General features: G+C 37.7%; 1 protein-coding gene across 1 annotated transcript in view; it reads right to left on the reverse strand.

Moving 5' to 3' along the window:
• Positions 1-26,238, reverse strand: part of PKP4 (plakophilin 4) — a 235,408-nt gene that overhangs the window by 101,304 nt on the left and 107,866 nt on the right. Inside the window, exon 3 of the mRNA XM_040644689.1 lies at positions 4,456-4,568. Within this exon, the coding sequence (XP_040500623.1) occupies positions 4,456-4,568 (113 nt within the window). The remainder of the gene's footprint in view (positions 1-4,455; positions 4,569-26,238) is intronic.

The following is a 26,238-nucleotide window of genomic DNA, read 5'->3' on the forward strand; positions in this document are numbered from 1 at the left end:
ATAAACTGCCAAAGGCAACTGTTCACTTTTCAGGACCCTGCTCCTAAGTTAAGAACAAGCAGAGGCTCAGCTTGTCCACCTAGAGAATGAGAACATCTCATGGCACGGGTTAAAAATCCATCGCTGGTACTGCGAGTGTGAGGGAACCAAACTGCTCCGTTCTAGGGCCACTCCTTTGGGACAGGGCTCCACGGTATATTATTTAGCACAATATATAAGAATCATTTATTAAATAGGACCTCATGCCACGGCCTCCTTCTTCTAATTCATAGGGTAAGGCCAATAATAGCAAATGCTTTGAACAACAGAAAAAGTAAATAAAAATATACTTTTCATTTCCCTTTGGGTTATTATAACATCATCTTCGGACTAGGAAACCTAAGAAAATCTTACAGGTCACCTTACCAACTCTGACACAGGATCTAAATAAAACAATATGAAAAATAACTAGTTATCAAATCCCCTGTTTTGCTGACTAAACTCAATTCATGTAAGAATGACCTGAATCCAAGGAAGCTTTCTGGCCATAAGCAGTGGTCCCACTTTTAATTTCCTTTGAGCAAATCAGAAATGGCTGACGGGAAAGAGGCCGTGGGTCTGAGAGCTAATTTCTGTTTTTCTGTATCTTTAGATTCTTGTTCTGAGAGTGATAGTTGGTGGGTACTGGAAGACAGAGGGATCTCTCAAGTGACAAAAACCTATGCTTCCTTCACTAACATTGCTTTCTAATGGGCTCCTTGTTAGTGTGAAAACCTGGTGGTCACAGAGCAAAGTAACTGTGCCAATAGTCTTCTTGAGGTCCCTGAAAAGCACACTGCAAGAGGGCAGATATGAGAAAGCGTAGACAGAAACCCAAAGATGCCAAGTAGATAACCTCATGGTGAAGCATCCTTACTTGAGCTTAAAACACACGGGGCTTTGCTGAGGTTCATTATTCATACAATGAGCATTTGTCTGGGTGCCTGCCTGCCGCGCACCAGGCACTGTGCCGGGGCTATGGGGGTGGGGTGGGCCTTACCACCTCATAGGAGAGTTGACAAAGGCACAACCAGCTATGAGTTCAGATGAAGAGAGATGCCCTTCCAGGAGAAACTTAGGAAAGGCTGTAAGGAAGGGTTAGCATTACACTGAGGGCATCAAGAATACAGGAGAATCCAAGGTGAGATGTGAGTAGGACAATCAGAATGGATCATTTATGATTCTAATCAGTGTTCACTGAATGACAAAAACAGCCTTTCTCATAACTGTAAGATTCCATAATAGGTTCCCAGCCTGCTGCCTGGTCTCATTTCTTTTCTTTTAAAAAAGATTTTATTTATTTATTTGACAGAGAGAGAGGCAGCGAGAGAGGGAACACAAGCAGGGGGAGTGGGAGAGGGAGAAGCAGGCTTCCCGCTGAGCAGGGAGCCCGATGTGGGGCTCGATCCCAGAATGCTGGGATCATGACCTGAGCGGAAGGCAGACGCCTAACGACTAAACCCCAGGCGCCCCTGCCTGGTCTCTTTTCATTCTAACTTATGCACTACACTACCAGGACAACTACCTTCAAAAACAACTTTGAACAGGTCTCCTTTAAGACCTAATGAAGGTTACTTATCATCACTTTAGTTCCCAGTTCTCCAATCAGATGCCAGCATTACCCCTTCAACCTCATAAGTCATCAGGTCCTTTTAGGACACATCCTAGGTACTTGAACCTCTTGGTGCTCCAATACAAACACAGTGGGGAATCTTGTATACCTCTGTGCATGCTTTCCCCCTTTCTCTGGTCAACCCAGCTTCCCTTTCTGCAGGATCCATTCATTCACCCAAAAATTAACTGATGGAGGTCAGTGACATGCCACACACCACACTAGGCACTGAGATCCAGAGACAAAACACCAAAATCACTCAGAGTAAATATTATAACATGTATTTTTACTAACATTTTAAACAAACCTATGGAATTAGGTAATTCAACTATGTAACCTTAAAATTATTTAATATTATAAAACTTAAGGTGCAGAAAATAATCTAAGAGCCATGCACATATCAACCACTCCCCCATTTAACAAATGTCAATATTGTGCCATGTTTGCTCTAGATGTCAAATGTAAATAACATGTTACAGATTTGACTAAAGCCTAATTTCTGATAGCTTCCTCCTCCCTTCCTTCCTAGAGGTACCACTATCTTAAATTGGTGTCATTCTAAAATATTTTTTATACTTTTACTACACATACATACATTCATGAACAATATCAAACACTGTTTAAATATCATACAGTGCTACTGCATATATTTCTGAAATGTTCATAATGATATCCTCCCATATCCTTTTACACTTTGTGGTTTTCACTCAGTAGTCTGTTTTGCAAAGATGTTCATATTCATACATGTAATCTAATTACTTCATTTTAACTGTTCTTGAGTCCACTTATCCACTGTTTATTTCCCATTTCCATCCTGATGGATAATTACGTTCTTTCTCATATTTTACTTTTTGCAAATAATGCTATAATGAACATCCTTGTACCTGTTACACTGTGCACACCTATCAGACTTCCTCCAAAGACAGCATGTTCTTGAAGTTTTAAAGTTCTGCCAGTTGATTCTCACTCGTTGAGTTTTTTTTGACTCAGGTTTTATATCTGATTGTGAGCGCATCTTTAGTGATGCCAGTTTCTCAGCTGGGGATTCTGAACAATGTGAATTACATTTGGGCTCCAAATCCACATGTGGTACAATCTTGGGAGTTTACCATGGGTGCACCCCTTTGAGGTCACAGGTTAATACAGCAATCTTAAGTATACGTGTACCATCTTGAAAATATACACGGCCTCATTCTTGGGGCCCTACATAGGTATTAAAGACTCTAGTGATTTTGGAGGGGAGGAGGTGACAGTCAACCTAGGTCTCCTGGAGAGGCAGCTCCAAATGCTTCTGGCTCTGGCTTTCAGTTTCTTTCCTATTTCTAGTACCTGGGGATTCTCCTTTCTATTTTGCCATTTTCTGTATGTATTGACTTGCTTTATTGATATATCAAGTATTTCTAGGGGTTTATCAAGAGCATTTCTATGTCAGTTTAATTAGCTATGCTGCCAGAATAAAAGTCCAAACTGAATTCGTTAAATTAAATTTTCCATATATAAAATTATGTATTTTTAAGTCTGTGGGTTTATGTCTTTGGAAATATATACAATACCATATTACCGAGTTTGTGAATTTTCTTTTTGGTGCTGAAGATACAGATAGCTTTTTAAAAATATTGAATAAAAATACTGAATAGAATTAAAATTTTAACAATTTTAACTTCCTTGATAAATTATATCATTGAGTAACTATAAAGCCAGAGTTAGAAATATCTGATTTACAATTTTACCCCTTGCTTGTTATTTCCCTTTCTAAAAAACAAAAACAAAACTGCCTGGATAACTAAAATATGGTCACATAATTAAATATTTATGTTTTAAAAGTTCTATTAATCCTATTTGTATACTTGATGCCTTACTAAACATACCAATATGCACAACTCTTAAGGGTCGGAGATGAAAAAATTCATGAGAACACAACTTATCAGCCTAATATTTTTAAATCCACAGCAACAATTAGCCGGAACGGAGGAACTGCAGACAGCACTGTGTGCACTAAGAAGGCTTTCTTGGCTAAGAGTAATAGACGATACTGACAAGTAGAACAATAACGATGTTAGAAATAACTTAAGAGACAAGCTACTGCTGGTACATACCTACATATGAGTAAAGAAACCAAGCTTAAAAATGCAAGCAACAGAAGTTATTTTATGGTAGGCTTTACTAGAATATGTAATTAACAACAAAGAAATCCACAAATAGGATAAGCAGTGATTTCACCATTTGGTGCTTATGGCAGTAATAATGATGTTTTTAAATAGCTTAACAGGCTATTTAAACACGAAACAATAATTCTGATTAAGCATGGCTTTTTTATTCCAGTAATATATTGGTTTTCAATTTATTATGTGAATACACTAAATTATTTCATCTAGTAATTATTTTGTATGGCAGTTTTACAGAGTTCTAGATAAACTCAAGGTCAACCGAAGACATTTTTAAAAGCTATTTAAATGTTATCATTTAGAAATATTTCTTAGTTAAAAAAAGTCAATACCAGGTTTTCAAAGTCAATTAGCTTTACCAAATAATTAGTAACTGTGAAAAACATCCATTAACTGTGTCTACATATGCAAAATCAAACTTCTAAAGGTAGCATACAGAAACTTACCAATGCCATATAAAACACTTCAAGCACAGGACTGAAGGATAATCAATACTGCAAGAGGCTTCTCAAATTAGAATAAATTGACAGTTTTGGTGTCCAATTCAGAAAGGCAAGTTAACGGTGACAACACTAAGAGAATCATTTGCTACATCCAGGACAACTTAATAAGGCATGGAACTTGAAGGCATGTAAAATAATAGAGCCGTTGGCCCTGTACCTGGTGCTGGCGATACTTGGGGATTCTGCTCCGAGCCTACATCTCTCTAGCTGACTGGCAACGATCTGCCTTTCCACTTCCAGTTCTCGGGTGAGTCGTTGAAACTGAAGTTCCTGTGATTCAAGGAAATAAAAGGCATATAAGGCGCCAAGACAGATATACATGTGAACGCATGTCACAGGAAACACAGGAACATACCCATAACATAGCACTATATCTAGTGCGGCTTTGTGAAATTAAAGTTTTGGGTGGAATTGTGGGCCTAGATAACCTACTGATTTGTACTTTTTTTCAAACCGAAAGGCACTAGAATATTAGCCTTTGTTTGGAATAGGAAACATAGATATTTATTTGCTTTTTGTGTTTGTTCTCCTAACTGAGGTTTGCAAAGAGTACTTCCGCTACAGTGCTGTATTAAACGTAAGGTCTGCAGAGTCCTTGATATGTCTACGTCAGGTGTCCACCAACCAATGTAAGCTCTTCAGCCTCAAGAGGTAATTTGTTATCTTTCATACTTATTGAAAAAAATGTAAATTCCCATGATGAGAATCACTTTATCACGTTTGATGCAGAGCCTTTTAATTGTTAAGGAAAAAAAAATCATTCCAACCCTACAGAAAAAGTTTTGGTATATTTATCTGCAATATAATCAATAAAGTTTTTCTATTGTTATGAAATAACACGTTCATTGTTCATGTGTCCCTGTGTGAAGGGGAGAAAAAAATAAAGTCTGAGCCAGTATACAGAATTTAAAATTGTATTTAAAGGCTGGGAAGACTGTCTAAAGAAATGATCTTCTTCATTCTACACCACATGATGAAGGCAAGGAAGTTCTATCATAGGACAAGATGCTCTAACTTGACAAGATTTTAATAAATAGGAAGGGTGCTATGCTATAACACATCTATAGATCAAATCAAGTACACTCCAAAGGCTTTAAGCCACAAATAACACCTCCAATTACACCTCAAGCTCCCCTGTGCCATATTATCTCCTTACAAGGCTACTCAAAGCAAATGCCGAACTGTAAGTAGTTTAACTGGACAATGACTGCTAGTTCAAAATACCAGGTATATGAGCCCTAAACCTAGAAACTAATCAGAAATAAAATTACCTTAAATATTATTTATGACAATATGTACATATTTGTTTGCCATGCAAAAATTTAAAACAATTTAATTGAAGTGTATTAGCTCCCCATGGAATCAGGCAAACATGCTATTACTGACAGCACTGGCTTTGTAAATTCTACAAACTATTCTTAGAATAATTTTTAAGATACAGTCCCTGAACTCCTTACTGCTTTCTGATACTGAGAATACTTCTCTAATGAGCCCAGTTGGTGTGGGTATATAGGGCATGGCCTGAAGGAATAATACTTGGCTCAATAATGTTGTACAACATGATCGAAGTGGGACGCTTCCTACCTCTGTTTAACATTTCCTAGACCTCTGTTCTTAAGAAATGTTTAGCAACGAAAGACCAGATAGATAATAACTGCACAACATTCAGTATCAGGCTAAGATAACTGATTTTAAGGGCAAACAGTCTTATGCTTATCTCACATTTGGTCTTTCTTTGCCCTTAAACAGCATATTTCTTATGACACACTTCCATTCTTTCAATTATTTTACTCAACTGTTTGTTATACACTCTTATCCCAGAAGACTGGTTGCTTGTACCAAGCTGGGCCAGAAAAGGACCATCTGTGAATCCAAAAATATTCTCAGAGCCATCACATTACCTTTGCGTTCTGAGTTCAGGGGCTACTAGGGATGGAGGGCGGCTGTGTTTTCTTCATTTGGGGATGGCCAAAAGTTACCAGGGTAGGATTAAAGTATGTTTCAAACTAAAACAGAAAAAAATTTTCATTCATACAAAAAAATTCCATTTCGGCAGATTTTTATCATGTTTGTGGCTATCTATGACCTTTTGAGCATCCTTTCAAGGAAATGGTTGGGAAATTTCCCACTTGAAGGCAGAAGTTGGAACTTACTGTCCCATAATTCCTTCCCTCAGAAGCAGAGATATGGTGACTTTGGCTCTGCCAAGAAGATGTCAGACTGTGACTCAGGTGCTAAAACTAAGACTCTGACATCAGAAAACAGGAAGCTTATTTTCTCTTTCACCTTCTTGCGGCAATCCTTGCAACAGGCATCAAGGCCAACTTCCTAATACAGAAATGACCGCCACACAGGCTGCTATATTGATGCTTTGTGGCAGCATCGGTGGTTTCTTCATTTACCCAATTTTGTGGCACAGATTTAGACGCTGTTTCTGGAAGTTAAATTTCAAATCTTGTTCTCCAGCCCTTGCAACAAATGTGGGTATTCACAAATACTTACTTAATAAATGCCTTTTTCTGCATAACTAGCCATGTCAGTCTCTGTTTCTTGCAACTAGAAATCTTGACTGAAGCACCTACAGAAACCATTTACAGTAGTCAAGTTGTTAGGAGAACCTATGTACCCATGATGTAGCTACATTTTTCATTTAATAGTTGGGTAATTCCTTCACCATTCGTACAGACTGAGTAAAGTCCGCATCATATCACTACTGGCCATGAACCTAGAATATTGAACATCACCAGCTACGTTTATCATTCTGCCCATTATTTGTTCACACTTCTCATTAGCAGGATGTCATTAAAGCCCTGAAAGCAGAATATCAGGAAGACATAAAGCATGAAATTTGTAAAGGTTACCTAATACCTGTGAATATTTACAAGGAAAATGTATGTATGCTTTGTTGCAAAATCATTAATATCACACCTACAAAATATAAACCGAACACCCGTATGGGACTAGCACCAAGATGGGTAAGCAGGTATAAATATTTGACAATTCTGTCTCTACCAGCTTCTTAGACTGCCTGATGAGGAAGACAGTATTACACAGTCGTACAAAAACACACCTAATCATTTATAAAATAACACTCATTAAGATGATTGCAGAGATACCGCCTATAAATTAAAAATTTATATTTTATCATACACTGTGGTTTAAACTTACATTGTAAAGGCTAATCCTTAAATCAGTATCCAAAACTGGGCATGTGAATTATAAGGGGACCCTATCTTTGCTCTCCTTTGAGAAGACAAGGAAAATTATGTTAAAAGCATTTGCCAGGGGCGCCTGAGTGGCTCAGCCGTTAAGCGTCTGCCTTCAGCTCAGGTCATGATCCCAGGGTCCTGGGATCGAGCCCCGCATCGGGCTCCCTGCTCAGCGGGAAGCCTGGTTCTCCCTCTCCCACTCCCCTTGCTTGTGTCCCTCTCTCACTGTCTCTCTCTGTCCAATAAATAAAATCTTATAAAAAAAAAAAAAAGCATTTGCCAATGGTTTAGCATACGACAATTTCCTCTTAAATCTGGCACACAAGACCATAGACACAAACTTAGAAAGAAAGTCAAGGCTATTAATATGCTATAAAATGGAGTCTGTTCACATGTGTTTGAAAGCTTTTTTTTATGTTCACCTCATCCCTCTCAGGTAAATACACCAATAAATATTCTGACAGTAAGCCAAAGGAATAGAAGAAAACAAAGCTTCATTTTCAAGCTTTGTATGGTGGACAGAGCTGGGCAGGAAGCCAGGGAAGGACTTGCGGCCCCAGCCATCACCACCTCAGGGGTGCCTCAACTGCAGAGAACGCCCTGGCTCAAGGGCATGCCCTCTGGGCAGACTGTAGCCAGCCACTGATTGAGGTGGGTGGACAAAGGTGGGCCCCAGATTTGCTCCAGAGCTCCCCGTGGGCTGGGCCAGCCTGCAGAGTATTTGAACTTCTTTACCCAATCTTGCTTTCCCTCCCCCTTTCCTCCACAAGTGTCTGTAATAAATACTCTGCACCCAAAACTCCAGCTCAGTGAAAACCCAATCTAAGACAGTATTGTTCTTTGACCTCCTTTTATATAAAGAGAGATTTTCTCTCACTCTTACTTTTTAAATACTGTGAGATACTTCGAACGTACAGAAAAAGTATGGACAATAACACAATAAGCTTTGGAGAACCTGACCCAGCTATAGCAAATCTTAATGTTTTGCTACATCTGCTTTAGGTTTTTGGAGAAATAAAGTATCACAGATATATTGAAATACCCTGGTTTCTCTCTAATGGATCCTATTTCTCTCTCTCCTTCCCTCTTCAGAAGAAACCATTAACCTGAATTTGGTGTTTAATAGTCATGCGAATATTTTATGTTATTATTACTACACCATATTTCCAGATCCAAAGATGACATATAATATTGCCTGCATGTTCACATAAGTTACATCAGTGGTAATACTGTGCAGACTTGTGCAGATTGCTTTAATTATGATTTTGAGATATATCAATATCCGTAGACACAGAACTCATTTATTTTCCTTGCTCAGCAGTATTCTGCACAGCTAGAGAGCAATGTATTTATATGTTCTCAACAAGATGAATCCTTGGCTTGTTTCCAATTGTGTGCAATTATAAGCCTGCTGCCACATAAGCATCCTTGTACTTGTGCACGTGTGCCTGACTTTTCCACAGGAGAGACCCAGAAATGGAATTGCTGGGCTGAAGGTAATGCACCTCTTTACTGGATAATAACTGTCACAATTATTTTCCCAAGTAGTTGTACCAGTTTATATTCTAGTCAGCAGTATATGACAGAGTTCCAGTTTCTCCACATTCTCATGGACATAAATTTGCATTTGGGGGCTTAAATTCCCACTTTCCTTTTTGGTAATCTGATATACAGGAAGCTATCACGCATTTGTTTTAAGTTGTATTTCCCTGATAACTGACATTTTTTCCTATGTTTACTGGCCATTCAGATTTTTGAAAATCATAGGTGTCACAAATTCTCACGTGTGAGAATGTTTCCCTACTTCTAGCACCCAGGTTTGTCCTCTTCTATGGGGAAGGTTTCTTATTACCCTTATACTAATGTAGTTCTGTAAAGTTTTAGCTTTGGGCAAGGGATTTCCTGTTGGACTCCCCCCCCCACCTTGGGCAGATGGCGTGTAGCTGTCACATGGCATGCTCAAGATCACCTAGGTTTGGCAGGTCCCTTTAAGGTGAAACCCAGGTTTACTTACTGCTTACTTAGTTTAAGATTCCCACTTTCGTTTCAGTTTTGGTTTCTGTGAATTCTTTACTTTCTTCCCAGCTTAGCCCTGCTTTAAAAAAAGAAACAACAACGCAAAACATTTTATTCAGCATATTTACTTTCCTTCAGGGAAAGAACTGGCTAGGATATGTCAGAAATGAGAATCTTAACAGATTTTTCATATTTTCTCTTAGTTTCTCTGAGCTATATTCAGGGGAAGTTTCTCAGTATTACTTTCAACTCACTATTTCTCTATGTGCCCTGTTAAGGGTTTATCTCATCGATTTTACTTGTTTTCCAATGACAATTATTTTCCATTTCTCAGACTTCTAGTTAGTTCTTTATCATACAGATCCACCTGTTCCTGCTGCTCACTGACAGTGAAATCTCTATCTTCCGTCCTTCTTATTTAGGTTTATCTTTCTTTACCTAAACTCCCAGGCGCCTCAGTCCTAAATGAGGCTTTGAATTGGTGATTCAGTGTTCCTTTCAAACAAACACTACGGATCCTGCCCATCTAGTCAAGAGGCTACTGTCTATTTCCTCTGATTTCCAGAAGCTCCAGGAAGCTTTTAGCATTAGGTACTTCCACTCTCATCTTCTTTAATAAGCAGGAAGAGCTCCACCTTAGCTTCAAGGACTCTGCCGCTGGCACTGAAAACAGGGCCTACCTTATTTTCCTGTAGCCTCCTACTCTCTCTCTTACCCTTCTTAAGTCCTCACTGATGGCCAGTAGTAACAATATCTCCCGGCCCTTTCCAACTGTGCCTTATGGAAGCCTCACTCCAGTCTGCAAATTCTCTCTTTATAAACTCTTCAATATCTACTCAGCTATTCTCCATTTCTGGGTTACTAAGAAGACTCTACAGGTTTTAAGTGAAATGTAGTTCTTTCCTGAAAATATTGCTTTTTCTGCCCCACTCTCTCTGGTGAAGACTATACATTCTTTACAGCCAATACCTGAAAGACCCCAAAGTCCTGGCTCCTCACTATCTCTATTTTTAGCATAAAGTTGCTTATAATATTCCTTATTGTCATCATACCAATTAAGATCTGGAATCACATTCCCTCTTACATTCCTGATATTAGTATGTCGTGTTCTTTTTTCCTTAATTGATAAAAACCATTATTCTTCCAAATATGTGCAAAAGCCCATTGTGCTTTGAGGCTCATGCAGTCCAACTACAGTTGCCCACTCGCATCACTATTACCTATTTTCTAGTTATTCTGACTTACTGCTTCAGGAGTAGCTGCAATAGTTATTACTATCGTGATGATGACAATTAAGAAAGAGCAGTGGGCGTCACAGCAGGCCATGAGCAATGACAGCCCCACTTCCTTCCTGTCCCCACACTGAACTAATCTTCAATTCTCTTCCAGACATAGTGGAGGGAGTGGCCCCTTCCTGTCCACTGCTAGCCTCTCCACACCCTCTGGCCTCCTCCAGGATTTTGCTTCTTTTTCCTGACTCTTCAGTGTTTCTTCCCAGTTTAAGGCTCAAATCTTCCTCCTCAGAAAGCATCTTCTTGATCTCAGGACTCCTCAATCTCTGCTTCCTTCCCCTTTGACCTAAACTATCTTTCGCCAAGTATTTTTCTTTAAATTGACTCTTTTTGAAAACATGGTGTCTCAGGTATTAAAATAATTAAAATCCTGGTTTCTAAAGCTTTTTATAGTTTTCTTAATATAAATTAAAATACATAATAATTTTTAAAGAGGTTCATCTGTGTACTACAAATCTTTTCACTTCAGCAGAACACACACAACACACCACAGGTCCACATGCCTCTCTATGCCTATAAATCTCAGCAGGGTGTACTGAGTACTGGTTATACTGAAACAAGAAACCAGACATGGTCATTCTGTGGTGCAATCAGTGGTGAAGCAAGAAAGCATTTTTATTTCAATCACTTTTGCTTAAAAATCTTCCAAAAAATAATTTACTTTTCTGCCTTATTAGTATGCCGAAAGAGTTTTGTATCACTAAGAGACTAATTGTCACCAAATAATATGTTAGATTTTTAAAGTACATAAGTTTGTGCTCAATAGGTCCTACTTTCAGGATATACAATAACATTTTTTTCTCTTTCTCATGTTCAAAATATGAGCAAATTATAGTCATGATCATACCTTTGGGAGTCTTGAGCAGGCCTAGGAAACTATTTTAAAAATGATTATTTAAGAGCAAATAAGAAATCCTCAAAAACATTTTAAATGGTATTCTATAATCTAGGTTGGTACTAAGAGCAAAGGAGCCACACTTTCAAAGGGTCCTTTAACTTCTCAGCCTCCAAATAACCAGTCAGTAATGTAGAGGAGATTACATGTCCTGACTTTCTATCACAGTTTTAATAACTGACAAATCATTAGAAGGTCTACTCGGCAGTCCCTAAATCGTACATAATTAATTCTAGAAATGCTAGACATATCATGTCCATCTCCCTTGTACGGGCTAGTTCCCTTTGTTAAAAGGAAATTCAAAATTAAAAAGGCTTAAACAACTAACACTGCCTTTCTCAAACTGTGTTCTGTATCAGTGTCCCATAAAATATGCCCCGAAAGGAAGGGGTTCCAGGTTGACAAGGTTTGGGAAATGCTGCCCAGAAGATTCCAAATCTTGGAGATTCACAGCAAAGCTAGCATATTAAAAGTTCTGAGAAGTCCACCAATAGGAAATCAGCTTACCATTGTACAACCTAGCGATTCTTCGATTTACTGAGACTAAGCACATTTTCTCTTTTCCATGGAACAACTATTAACATCTCAAAAAACAATACTGTCTTGCAGAACACAACTTAGGCAATGCTCAAAAATAAAGCTCATTTATTGTAATTAGGGATGGTTGAAGTACTATATTTTATACACTGAAAAACAAAATTTTAATCACTTTTGTCCAGACAGAATATTTTCAAAAAGCAGGACACCACAAAGGGTAAATCTTCAATGGAAACTGCTGACCTCATCCCACTCTGAAGATATGAAGGGCACATCTGATTAAGACACCTCTGCTGGACTATGCCCTCCACTATGCCCACTGCTTCTTACATTAAGATCTTGTTTAGATAAAAGTAAAATACAAGATATAATTACCATTCTGAGTTTTTGTTATACTGGCTAACATTCCAATAAGGATGAACAACAGTAAGATCTTTATTGTTTTAGCCTACCAAACCACACAAGATTATACCAGGTTCTAGCTTTGATAGCTTATCCTTCAGTTTTAATGAAGCAGAGAGAAAACGGCAAAGTTTACCAGATACTCTAATTTTTTATTCTAAAGCTCAGGCTCATATCTGTAATACTGTCACCAAAGCTCCTTCATTAGAAGTCAAAATAAAGGGAGAGATGAGAACATCAAGGTAAATAGGCAAAAGTCCAAGCATTTCTATAGCACCACTGAAGGCTTTTAAAAACTGCCATCTGAATGCTAACTCATTGCCATTGGCTCTTGAGTCTCTCACGTGGCAATGTGACAGTCACACAGGTCTATACACACTGGTGATATACAGATTCACTATCTGAGTCAAGAGTCAATGTTTGGCTAAGTGGCTGCACCTGAAGATGCGTCCTCTGCTCTGCTTCACCTCCCTGCCTCCCGTGTTTTTTCTCGACTGCAATGGTTCTCAAAGTGTGTACCTTGAACCAGCAGCATCAGCATCAACACTACCTGGAAACTTCTTTGAATTAGACCGGGTAGGGTACAGCCACCTGTACTTGAACAAGTCCTCCCGGCGAATCTCATGCACAAAGAACTTCAACGACCAGTGTCCGAATGAAGCCACTGTTCCCTCTTACTCAGGCTCAAACCATAAGTGTTTTCATTTTTAGCATTTCCTTCCTTTCTCTTACTCCCCATACTTCTCATGGTAAATGCTTTCCTAAATCCTATCACTCCACCTCTCTAACACGGGTTGAGTCCATTGCCTTCCCCACCATTCCTGCCATTCCCCCTAACTGAGGCTCACATTAACTTTGGACTACTGCAGTAGTCTCTCAATCTTCTCCCCACCATGGTGGTCAAAGGCCTTGTCTCTGCTTTTCACATTTTTTCCAGCTTTATCTGTTGAAGCACAATTCTAATCATCAGTAATCTCTATCCTATACTGAGAGCTGTCTGGGCTCCAGGCTCTCTGCCAAGTGTTTTAAATGTACTACTTGGTTAGCTTCCCATTCAGCCAGCGAAGTAGTCAGGGTTACCCCCATGCCACAGAGGGCTGACTTGCCTCAGGTCATTCAAAACCAGGATTTGAAATCAAATCAGCCTGACTCCTAATTCCACAGTGTTAACCATTGTGCACCATGACCTTCCCACCCCACCCATAATTTAACTTACGTACTCAGCTGCAAAAGACCCAAGGTAGTATGCCCTCCTGCTCCCCGCCCCAGCCAAATACTTTTTCTTGGTTTCCTGTCACTCTCCTTCATGAACCTAGACTGAACTATTTATGGTTTTCTATACATACCACTCAAAGCCTTTTCTCATGTTCTTCCATAACCCTGAAGTTTTACTCTCCCACAAATGCCTACAGCCCTTTATCTACCCTTTGGGCAAAGCGCTTGGCCCATTACATGTGCTCAGTACTAAGCTGGATTCTCCTTAAAGAAGAGTGGAATCCATTTCATTAATCTCAGTATCCTTCTAGCTCCCTGCAAAAGCAAAACAAGAAAACCCTGCTAATTCATTCATGGTGAATTTTATACAGCACATTTTATTTATATTTATAATTGATTGCATTATTTTTAAACTAACTGATTCCTGAGTATTTGTACCAGAGACAGGCATAATATATTATGGATGATCCTTTTTTAGGCTCTTAAAGCATTTCAGATATGATAACGATCATATCCTTACAATGTAAGTAATCAATGGTACAAAATAATGTTCTATTTTTATTTAAAGATTTAAAGTTTATAGGGATATGTAAGGGAAGAGCTGGGACTAGAACCTGGGTCTCCCATAATTCTGTTGACTGCTCTTTTACCAAGTTAGTTTTGTTTTTGTTTTTTAAGGATTTTATTTATTTGCCAGAGAGAGAGCAAGAGCAAGAGAGAGCAAGAGCGAGCACAAGCAGGGAGAGCGGGAAGCAGAGGGTGAAGCAGGCTCCTTGCTGAGGAAGGAGCCCAAAGCGGGACTCAATACCAGGACCCTGAGATCATGACCTGAGCCAAAGGCAGACGCTTAACTAACTGAGCCACCCAGTCATCCCAACAAATTAGTTCTATCAGGAATTTCCTATTCATGATGACATGGGAAAATTAAAGTTTATTTTTTAAAATAAATTATATGCACATAATTTCAGTGACACTGTGGTTTATTGCCATTAATATGACTTATCTCATGCCACTGTTTACCTCTTCCCACCCCACAACTGCTTATATCTGTTTTTACCTGCTGAATTCTGATCTCTTGGGTTTCATACCCTGGCTCTGGGAAAATGAGGAGTTTCCCAGGGGCAACACGCCATGTTTGAAAACCCGCCCACCAACTGACTGACACTGTAAGTTGTTGAACTAGCAATGCCTTCTTTTATTTCCATTTATTTTCTCTCCTAAAAAGCAGAATATGTATGTGTGTGTGTGTGTGTGTGTGTGTGTGTGTGCATGTAACTATAAATAATTCTAGTAGTCTTCTATTAGTTGAGGTTTTACTACTGCTTAAAATTATGTATACTTGGAGAAATCCTAGTAGTGAAATAAACATTAAGGAAGGGCGACAACATGGAAAATGGATACCTGGAGCCAGTGTCAGTTGCAGGTGACAATAACTGCTGTCATTTTTCCAACAAGGTAAGTTGTTTGGTAGAATTAATGTCCAAAACACAAGGAAATTTTCTTTAAAATGTAATACCTTGAAAATTTTATTAGCAATTACTTTAAGATTCATTAAGAAATTATGAAAAATCATAATGACTTAACATTAACAATTTATCTGGTTTTCTAGTACGTAAATATTTCAAAATTAGTAAGATCAATGATGCATATCACGTAATGTTAGATGCTTATTTGAGTTAATTGACTGCACAGTAGATGATAATAATGCAAATAAATCATTATTTGTGGAAATGGAAAACTGAGAAAAATAAATGACCAATCTTCTACTTCCTCCATGTGGACTGGTTATAGCAAGCATAGCAAACCCATAAAAATGGTAAAAGAAACAAAGGCTAAATTTAATCTTCCTTTCTTTAGCAGGTCTAATAAGTAGCACTAGGGAATAAGGCTAATTTAAAAAATGATTAATTTAAGATTTGATTAGTAACTTAATGAAATGTAAAGGGAAAAGGAAACAAATACCAACCAGCACAGGTAGATCTTTTCTTCTGATGATACTTTTTTAATTACTAAGCTTGGTTTATAGTTGTTCTTTCTGTTTTGCAGGTATTTTATGGCTAAAATATGTGGGCAATTAGTAGAATTAGAGTGTATGTTTAATGGTTGGGCCCTATCCAATTAAATGGTTCCTTGTGAAGGCTTGTTATCTGGCTCAAGAGGTATGGGGTTTTTAACTTTCTTTGTCTTCTGAACTTTGTAATTTTACATTTTATCTGTATGGCTCAGCTAACATTATCTTTTCTTTCTAAACCTCCAGAACTTGTCCTGGGATTCTTGAGAAATAAGGTTAAGAAAATCAATGTATTATTGACAACCATAGGATGTACCTAACCTACCGAGAGCACTAAAGCCTTGGGACAGAATTGTGGCAAGTCTACCTACAGGCTGAGTCCAACCTCAATATGGCTGCGTCCAGACTCACACCCACTGAAGTCTTCAGGTTTACAGTGTGCCAACTTTGCCATTCCCCACTCAATGTCTCTCTTTCTCTGCCTCCCCCGCTTTGTCCTCTGACAGCCTGCTCCTTCCACTGGTTAGCTATACACAAAAGCAATTTTCATTTACTCTCTGTTACCCTTATTTAATAGCTGTATTTCCCCCACTTACCTAAAAAAGCAAAGTTACATGCTGATGCTTTTTACTCGTGTTAGGTCTATATGGCTCTCATTAGAAAAAAAGATAGAAAAGAGAAATGATTTTAGGGAAAAAAGTGCCAGATTTGAATATGTTATTTTTATTGCTCAGATTAACATATTTATCTTAAAGAATCATTAAATTACCACATTTAGAATTATTTTTCTCTTTTATATAATACATACTCATGAAGAAAAATACATGTGCTTATGTTTAGAACAGGTACAATTTGATACTAAATATCTTACTTCCTTATTTCTTGCTAAATCATAACACTAATAATAATACTAGGTACCACTGAAAGAATGCCAACTGTGGGTCAGGCACTTTACATGTATTTTCTCTAATCCTTACAAAAGTACAGGCCACTACTGAGTTCAACAATCTTATGGCTGGAGAGGCAAAATAAATGACTTGCTCAAGGTCACATAATTAATAAGTGAAGAACAGGAATGGAATTCTATATTCTTGCTCTTTCCATTACAGGTAGCTGAAAAAATTGAGGTTGTCTCATTTTCTATTCCTGAAGGTTATATTTAGAACTGTAATAGATTTTCCTGTTTCAAAACTTTCTTCCCAAATCAAATAAAGCCCTGAAATGTAATAAGAATTAAAGAGCCAGATGCTAGTATATATGGGAACTTCCTAATTATGACAAAGGTAGAATTTCATTCAATGAGAAATGAACTGCTGGTATAATTAGAGAAAACAAAGCTAGATTACTATTTCAACCTGCACGCGCGCGTGTGTGTGCACACACAAGTCCTATAATCAATGTAGGAAAACCCCCAATTATGTAAAGATAAACTAGGAAAATATGTTTATAACCTTATGATGATAGAGACCTCCACGAGAAGACAAGCAACCCCAAAATCATAAGGCATAAGATAGGAATATTTAACTACATAAAAATAAAACTTCATATGCCAAAATATCATGCAAACAAAGGCAAATGACCAGAAATGATGGCGCGCCTGGGTGGCACAGCTGTTAAGCGTCTGTCTTTGGCTCAGGGCGTGATCCCGGCATTATGGGATCGAGCCCCACATTAGGTTCTTCCGCTATAAGCCTGCTTCTTCCTCTCCCACTCCCCCTGCTTGTGTTCCCTCTCTCGCTGGCTGTCTCTATCTCTGTCGAATAAATAAATAAAATCTTAAAAAATAAAACGACCAGAAATGAGAAAAATGACATTTGTAATACATAACAATTAGGCAAAGGATACCAAACAGAACAAGTGGCCAAAGACGAAATGTAAATGATAATTAAAATATTAGAAAAAACTGCTCAATTTCATTCATAAGGAGCAAGAAAGTCAAGTAACAATGAGATGTCATTTTCATCATATTAGGAAACATTTTTAAAAAAGATTTATACATTCATTTGAGAGAGAGACAGCACACACAAGTGAGGCGAGGGGGCAGAAGGAGAGAAACTTTAAGCAGACTCCACACTGAGTGTGGAGCCCTAGGGGGGGCTCGATCCCACCACCCATGAGTTCATGATCCGAGCCAAAACCAAGAATCAGAGCCCAACCCACTGAGCTACCTGGGTGCCCCCACAGAAGCAAACATTTTAAAAGCTGGTAACATTCAGAGCTGGGGAGGAGCCAGGTAAAAGGGTACTTGCACATACTACCCATGTTAGTGTGATCTGCTACAATGTTTTTGGAAAACAACCGGATAACATATATTAGAATTAAAAATATATATTCCTCATGACCTTGAATTCTACTTCTGGATATCTACTCTACAGAAATAAAAACAACCATTTATATGAAATATTAAGTGCAGCACTGTTAGAAACAATATGAATGTCTATCTACATGGCAATATTTTAACAAACTATGGATCTCCGCACTACATGTAATGACTAAAATTAGTTATTAAAAAGAATAAGCTGAACCTTTATCTGCTGCCTCAGAAAAACCACTATACGTGATTAAGTGAAAAAGCCAGTTGGAGAACTGAGTAAAACACATAAAAATAATAAAATAAAAAAGACTCCATGAGTTTGAGCATGGAGAAAACTGTGAGAAAAATGTAGCTGGTCAGTAAAATTGGTAACTTCAGGAGGGCAGGATTGAGAAAGGGACTGAGATACTATTTATATTTTTATCTCTTTATATTGTTTCACTTTTTACAACTAGCATGGGTCTTCTTGAATTAAAATCTAATTCAAAAAATTAAGAAAGAAAAGAGGGCTAAAGAAATGAAGTATTATTGGGGCTCCCGGGTAGCTCAGTTCATTGAAAGCACTGCTCTTGATTTCGGCTCAGATCATGACCTCAGGGTTGTGGGATCAAGCCCTGCGTCAGGTGCTATGTTCAGCACGGAGTGTGCTTAAGATTCACTCCCTCCCTCTCCCTCTGCCCCGCCCACTCTCTCTTTCTAAAATAAATAAATCAAAAAAAAAAAAAAAAAAAAAAAGCAAGAAAGAAAGAAAAAAGAAAGAAATGAAGTATTGTTTGAATACTACCAGGACAGATTCTGTTTAAGAAATAGTCTAATTCCTGGAAAACGGTATTCTGATTGAGAGGAGAACTATTCTTTTTGCTTTTTTGAAGCTTTTAAATTACTATATGGGGTTCAATAATATTCTAATGACCTGTAAAGGCGCATTCTAACAATGAGTAATAGAACTTAGCATATATCACAGTGTGCAGCACAGATAAGGGTGTGGAGAAAAGGTCCTGTGAGAACGTGAATTGGTGCAAACTCTTGGAGGGTAATTTAACAATATCTTAAAAAATAAAAAATGTAGCTACCCATTGGCCCACGAGTTAAAAGGCTGAAACTCTGGATATACTTGGAAAAGTACACAAAACCAACCAAAAAAACCTGGAAACAATCTAACATTCATCAATGAGGACTTCATTAAATACATTACATACGTCTATATTAAAAGGACTGCATGAAATTGCTAGAAAGGATTTAAGTAAATCTACGTGCATTACTGTGGAACAATCTGCAAGAAAGATTATTCAGGAAAGGACAGCCAGGCAGTTGTTTTTCTAAAGACTTATTTTTTGCTAGAGTATGCAGAAAATTTTTTTCTTGACATATACTCGAGAAATTTAATTTTGGGAAAAGTGTTAATGGTTGGGAAAGGGAACCCTACATTTGTAGGATGACTTACTTTTAATTTTATACTTTTTGAATATTTAATTTCTTTTAGCTTGGGCTTTCATTTGTTATCACTTGTATAAATAAAACAGAATAAGAGTTGTCTATGCATGTAAAACCACACCAAGATGTTGATTTTCGCAATTAGTTAAATGTTCCAATTTTGACCTATTAAAGAAGGCAATGTTTTAAGAATTAGTTTTCAGGAAGGGTGAGAAATACATGACAACAGTAATAATTATCTTATTTGAAAATATATGATATATAATGAATTGACTGATCTAATGGTTTCCACTATATATATTTCTCTTGAAACTCCGCAGGACTCTTTAATAAAGAATTGGTATCTTTAGTAAGGTGCTTCTCAGTTTGCTCTATGGTTTTAATTAATTTTCTTCCATAAACTGCTAATAAAGAAGGAAAGAGCAACTTATGCTCAGTGTAACCATAAAACCAAATTTATACAATTTCTTATAAACTCTATATGTCAACATAAATTTTGGAAATAAAATATGAAAGAGGATTCTACATTTAACTTTACATTTTAAATAATTTTAGGGCCAAATCACTTAGGTATTATATACCGAATGGTAAATGTTTCATTTGATAAACTAAAAATATTAATAGTTGGAAAGAGTAGTCATTTTATTGTATTATATAATTGATAGGTATTCTAAGTAAAATATTTTTTAAATAGCTGATTACTTACATATACATAGTCTTTCTTATTGTGATAAAATATAGACAGCATAAAACTTTATCATTTTAACAATGTTTAAGCATGTAGTTCAGTGGCATGAAGTCCGCTGACACTGCTGTGCAACTATCACCTCCATCCATATCCGGAACTTTTCTGTCTTCTCAAACTGCAACTCTGTGCCCATTAAATATTAATTCCTAATTCTTCCCTCCAACCAGCCCCTGACAACCCACATTTCATTTCCTGTCTCTATGAATTGGACTACTCTAGGTATCTCACTTAAGTGGAATCATACAGTATCTGTCCTTTTGTGACTGGTTTATATCATTTAAGACAATGTTTTCAAGTTTCATCTATGTGGCAGCACTCATCAGAATTTCCTTTCTATTTAAGGCTGAATAATGTTCTATTGTATGTTTTATAGCACCTTTTGTTTATACATTCATCATTGATAGATACTTGGGCTACTTCTATTTTTAAAAACCCAACATTCTACAGCAAATTTAAGTAAAATTCTACAACAAAAAGTATCTTGAAATTCACATTTCTATTTTTTTTCTACTAGTTTCTTCTGTCCAAGATTCTATTAACTTTCACAAAATTCAGTAGTGAAAGGCTTTAGCTACAAGCATAAAACTAGTATTATGGCTTTTCCTTCTGCAATTTAAAAGACTGACTTGGTTAAACATTCATTCGTTTAAACCGTGAATGCCTACTAAGTGACAGGCACTATGGTGGGCAGAACGGAAGTGAGAGAGAGGAAGGAGAAGGCGGAAGGAGAGAGACAGAGGAGTATGAGTACGAGTTTCACAATCGGCCCCTGGAGGTCTGTGTGGGGGCCACAGGAGGAGAGTGGACAAACTCTGACACGAAGTTTCTCTTCATGAAAATGAGAAACTGGATTATAACACTCAAGCTGAAATGTTAAAATAAACCCCCCACTTTAAGATGCCAAATAAAATTAAGTACCTAGAAAGCTAGTGAACATGAAAAGCTGTGTGGTGCTGATGAGACCACATGGTTTGGCAACCATTTCCTGGTTGCCTGGTACAAGAAGGCAAAACACCATCTGCCTCACTAGCTGTTGGGACCATCAAAAGACCTAAGGTGTGTGAAAGCTTTCATGAATTTTCATGTTCCACAAAAAACTTCTAATCAGATTTTGGTACTAATATCCTAGAGCAGGAGCTGGCAAACATTTTCTATAAAGGGATGGAGAGGGGCGCCTGGGAGGCTCAGTCAGTTAAGCATCCGACTCTTGGTTTCGGCTCAGGTCATGATCTCAGGATCCTGGGATGGAGCCCTACATTGGGCTCCGCGCTCAGTGAGGAGTCTGCTTCAGGATTCTCTCTCTCCCTCCGCCGTCACCCCCCTCCCCTGTTCTCTCTCAAATAAATCTTAAAAAGGGGGGGGACAGATAGTAATATTTTAGGCTTTGTTGACAGTAAGCTTTCTGTCACAACTAGCCACCACTGTCCTGGTAGTATGACAGCAGCCATAGAAAGTAACGTAAAATGATTGTGGTTGTTTTTATTTATGGACACTGAAATTATAATTTCATCTAATTTTCAAATGTCATGAAATACTCTTCTGATTATTTTTAAACTGCTAAAAAAATGTAAAAACAACCTCTTTGCTTGTAAGCTATAAAAAACAAAACAAAACAAAACAAAAAAACAAAACAAAAACAAGTAGAGGGCCAGAGTTTACCATCCCAGACCCTAGAGTGTAAAGCTTGTAAAGCTTCTTTAAAGGCATATTATTTGAGAAATAAAGATGGAAGGATTATAGGATTTGGAGTCCAACCTGAATCTAGGCTTTTTTACTTACTAGCTGTATAATACTGAACAAATCCCTTTAACATTTATAAACCCCAGTTTAATCATCTGTTAAATGGGGATAACACCCACATCACAGAGGAGCTGGTGTGAGTATATGAACAAGATGCTAAATGCTATGTAAACTATCAAGCTGTTTTTAAAGAACTAGGCATTATAAAGTAAAAATATACATTAAAAAATGCACCATATTCTCCTCTGAGGATTAAAAAATTTGGGAATGTATTTTCAATTCCTAAGAAGAAAAAATGAAGTAATTTGGATTCCATTTTTACTAAGCTGTTAGCATTGTATGATATTATTATACCACTCAGTTAATAATTTATCTTTCTCTCATTGTCTGATCATATTCTGTTCTCGATAGCTCCGCTTTGTCATTTTTGTTCTCTCCTCTTAATCTTCATTTAAGAGGATCCAATTTTATATATAAAATTACAAGAAGCAAGCAGTGGCTGAAGCACCTTTCGTAACAAACGACTGAGAGAAGAGCGGTTGCTTCTTGCTGCTATCATATGTTCTATTTTCTATTTCTTCAATTTCAGAACAAGCAATCTCAGCAAATTTAGGGGCTCTCACGACTCTCACAAAATTAAAATGCATAATTTCTTTATAGAGCCAGCTTAAGATATCAAAATATCAATGCCAAAAAACCAGTATAGGGATGGTGGATAAATATATTAAGTTGTTCTTTAACTCAGATACTGAGTTAAGGCATAAAGCCTTTATTCGTATATTCTACCATCTTACCCCATTAAGAAATTCCTTAACTAGACTTTACTAAGGTGATCATTTAGCAATATATACATATACTGAATCATTATGTTGTACACCTGAAACTAGTACGTTATATGTCAATTAAATCTCAAATGTTTTAAAAAGGAATTCCTTCCTTACGTCTATTTTATGAACATACTTAAAACCAGCAGTTTTCCTCTTGTTTTCTGAGGTTATCTTGGCCAATAATTTTCTTTCTTCTTTTTTAAAGATTCATGTATTTATTTTAGAGAGAGAGCGAGTGAGAGCTTGAACTGGGGGAGGGACAGAGGGAGAGGGGAAGCAGCCTCCCTTCTGAGCGCAGAGTCAGACCCGGAGCCACCTGGGTGCCCCTCGGCCAGTACTTTTCATGCCAAAAGCTCACACCTCTAATGGACAGACATGAAAATATCAAGCCGAATTCTTTAACCGTCTTCTCTCCTTCTAAAAGCAAGAAGTTAATGTGGCAAGAGGATGCGTCTTCTGAACTGAACTGCTTGGTGCAAATGGTCAGCAGACTGTCAGGTTCAGTCAGTGCTCCGACCCACAGCCTTAGGCTCAGGGAAGCAGAGGCCAGCAGGCTGGCCTGCACCTGCCTCAGAGCTGCCATCAACCTTGCTGGGACCATGCCTCCCTGTGCGTATCTGAGCAAGGATATGGAGACTGGGTCCCACTGGACAGAAAGGATAACACCGTTTGCTACAGGAAATCTGAATCTACCAGCGGAGCGAATAAAAGGGCTGTAGAGAGGATCACCACAGGCAGGCTATGGCTATTCCTTGCTCTCCTTGAATCTGAACCTAAATAATTAATTTAAATCAACACCTGTGACATTTACCTTTTAAAATAACGTATGTATAATTAAAATGAAACATTATAATAGCGCTGGGTAATGAATGTAAAGAATATCAAACAGTAGGTAAAGTCATTTGGCAAATCAGCATTTTCTCAGTAGTACCCACTAAGTTGGCTTGAACAACACAGTGTTTCTGAACAGAACATACTTAGCTGGGTGGATCTAACTTAAGAAGTGCAACATTTTCACTGCGAAGGCTGCACGGCTGATGACACTAGACCCAGGAGATACCTGCTTCTCTAGGACAGTATGCAGAATGGCTTGGCTGTTCTCTGGCTCCCTCTCATCTCAGTCACATGACTAAAATTTTTTATGACAGAATTACATTCAATTTTAACCATTTCCTTATATTTTGTCTTATGCTTTTACGAAGACTATAGCCGGCACAGATTCATCTTAAGGAGTTACAACGACACGAGGATAACTGGCTATTATTTATTAGGTATTTACTGTGAACTAGATACTGTACTAATGCTTTCTCTGTGTATTATAAATGGTGAGTACAACATACCCAATGAATGATCTCTACGTGCTAAGCACCTTATTTAATTTCTCCAACCACCCCATGAGGTATGTACTATTATTCTCAATTTCGAGATGCAGGTTGTAAGTGTCTAAGGTCACACACCTGGTAGGTGGCAGAGAAGGGGTATGAAGTTAAGAGGTGTGACTCCAGAGTCGGTGCTCTTTATCACTGTCTTTCAGCCTCACACCATGACCTACAGAATGTGGCAATGAAATTGATTTCAAGGTGGAGAGGGGAGGATAATAACCTCTGAAAAACAACACTAGCCTAGGTAATCCATCAAAGGTCTCACTGCCCAGCTTGTTACTTAACTCTGATGTGATCATCTCCTTCCATATAATAACTGCAACTCATAAGCTCTTCTCTGGCATTATCTAAAGAAGATGGCATTACTGAACGGCCTGACCAGTTTGATGGTCTCAAACAACCAACACAGTTTCTAAAGTTCCAGGGAAGCAGCTATGGATGGAGAAAATCTCGTTTGCAGTTTTCAGAGATGATCTTCTCCACGGTTTCCGTCTGATAAACAGTGCCTTCTATGACATCCAGCTCACTTTACAGTGAGCCAGTAATGCCTTCAGTGGATCTTAAGACTCTTGGGATCATAAATAAAAACTCTTAAGTGCAAGTAGAACAAGAAGGGAGAGCCACCTTGCTTCATTTATCTATCTGGATTTCTCCATTCTGAATTTTCTATGAGGATTTTTGTTTTTTAGCTCATTATTGTCAATATATCTGATTGAGAAAGAAGCTAAACAAGTCCCAGGTGAGAATGCACCATAGCAACAGGCTTGCTATAAATTCTTTGGGGAGAATTTCACAGAAGTATTTGATTGCCTATTCACACTCTTGATTACAACACACCGAGCTGTTAAACTAAATTGTATGTCATTAGTGTATTGAAGGAACTTTAAAAAATAAACTACCCTGTGTGAAGATATTTTTCACACATACATTCACATTGATATGTGTTTAATTGCACGCAGCCTACTTCCCTTTTATTCGGAAAACAAGAGAGACATCTTTAAACTATTTCAGAACCTGCCAATGTCACAGTGTAGTAATGTGATAAATAAGGTATTACCCTCTATCACAGGTAAATATTGAATTCTTATTCTGGTTCATAAATATTTGTTTAATCTTTCATTGTTATTATGACAGAATATAAATGTACTGTCCTTAGAATTTGATCAGGAGTATTAAAGTACCTTGAGTTAGGTAAACAGTGGCTAAAATAATTATAGAAAAAACAATCTGACATTAAAACAACCTTAGTCTCACAGATTTTACTGAGCCTATGGCTTAGCTGGGATAATACATTAATAACAAACAAAAAATAGGCTGCTGAGAAAAAAACGTAGTTTATGTCTGTGTATTATCACAGAACGTCAGCCATCCTACAAATAATGTCATGATCCAAAGCAAGACCAGGTGAAGATACAGATGGCATGGGCAAGACCCATCACGACCATCAGAAAATCAACTCAAAGCAAACCCAGATGAGTGTGAATTATTACCATCCATCTTCATGTCTAAATAGAACAAATTTAACTAACTTTTCCTGCAGTTAACTGTAAAAAGGGTGCTAGAGACAAAGTAAAACATTTTACAAGCATTCAGATCAAAGGACTGAAGCGCATTCATGATGAATTATTTTTATACAATCGATTCTGTTACTTATGCTACTAGAGACACCCAATGGTGTGGGTCTAATCCAAATTATTTACATTTGGTTTTGCAATGCATGGTATAATGCTTCTGTGGCAGACTTGCCTTTCTAATTGCATTTTACTCTATTATTAAAATCAGTTTACATGTCCTTAATATACACCTGCTGTTTGGGAAAAGTGGTGTGCAAGTAGTCACAGCCTGAGAATTAAGGAGGTCCTGATCCACAGCAGGGTCAGCTCATGTCCACAGATTACTGGACTTTGGAGCCAAAAGA

This window comes from Ursus maritimus, unplaced genomic scaffold, assembly GCF_017311325.1.
Source record: "Ursus maritimus isolate PB19 unplaced genomic scaffold, ASM1731132v1 scaffold_1, whole genome shotgun sequence".
NCBI lineage: Eukaryota > Metazoa > Chordata > Mammalia > Carnivora > Ursidae > Ursus > Ursus maritimus.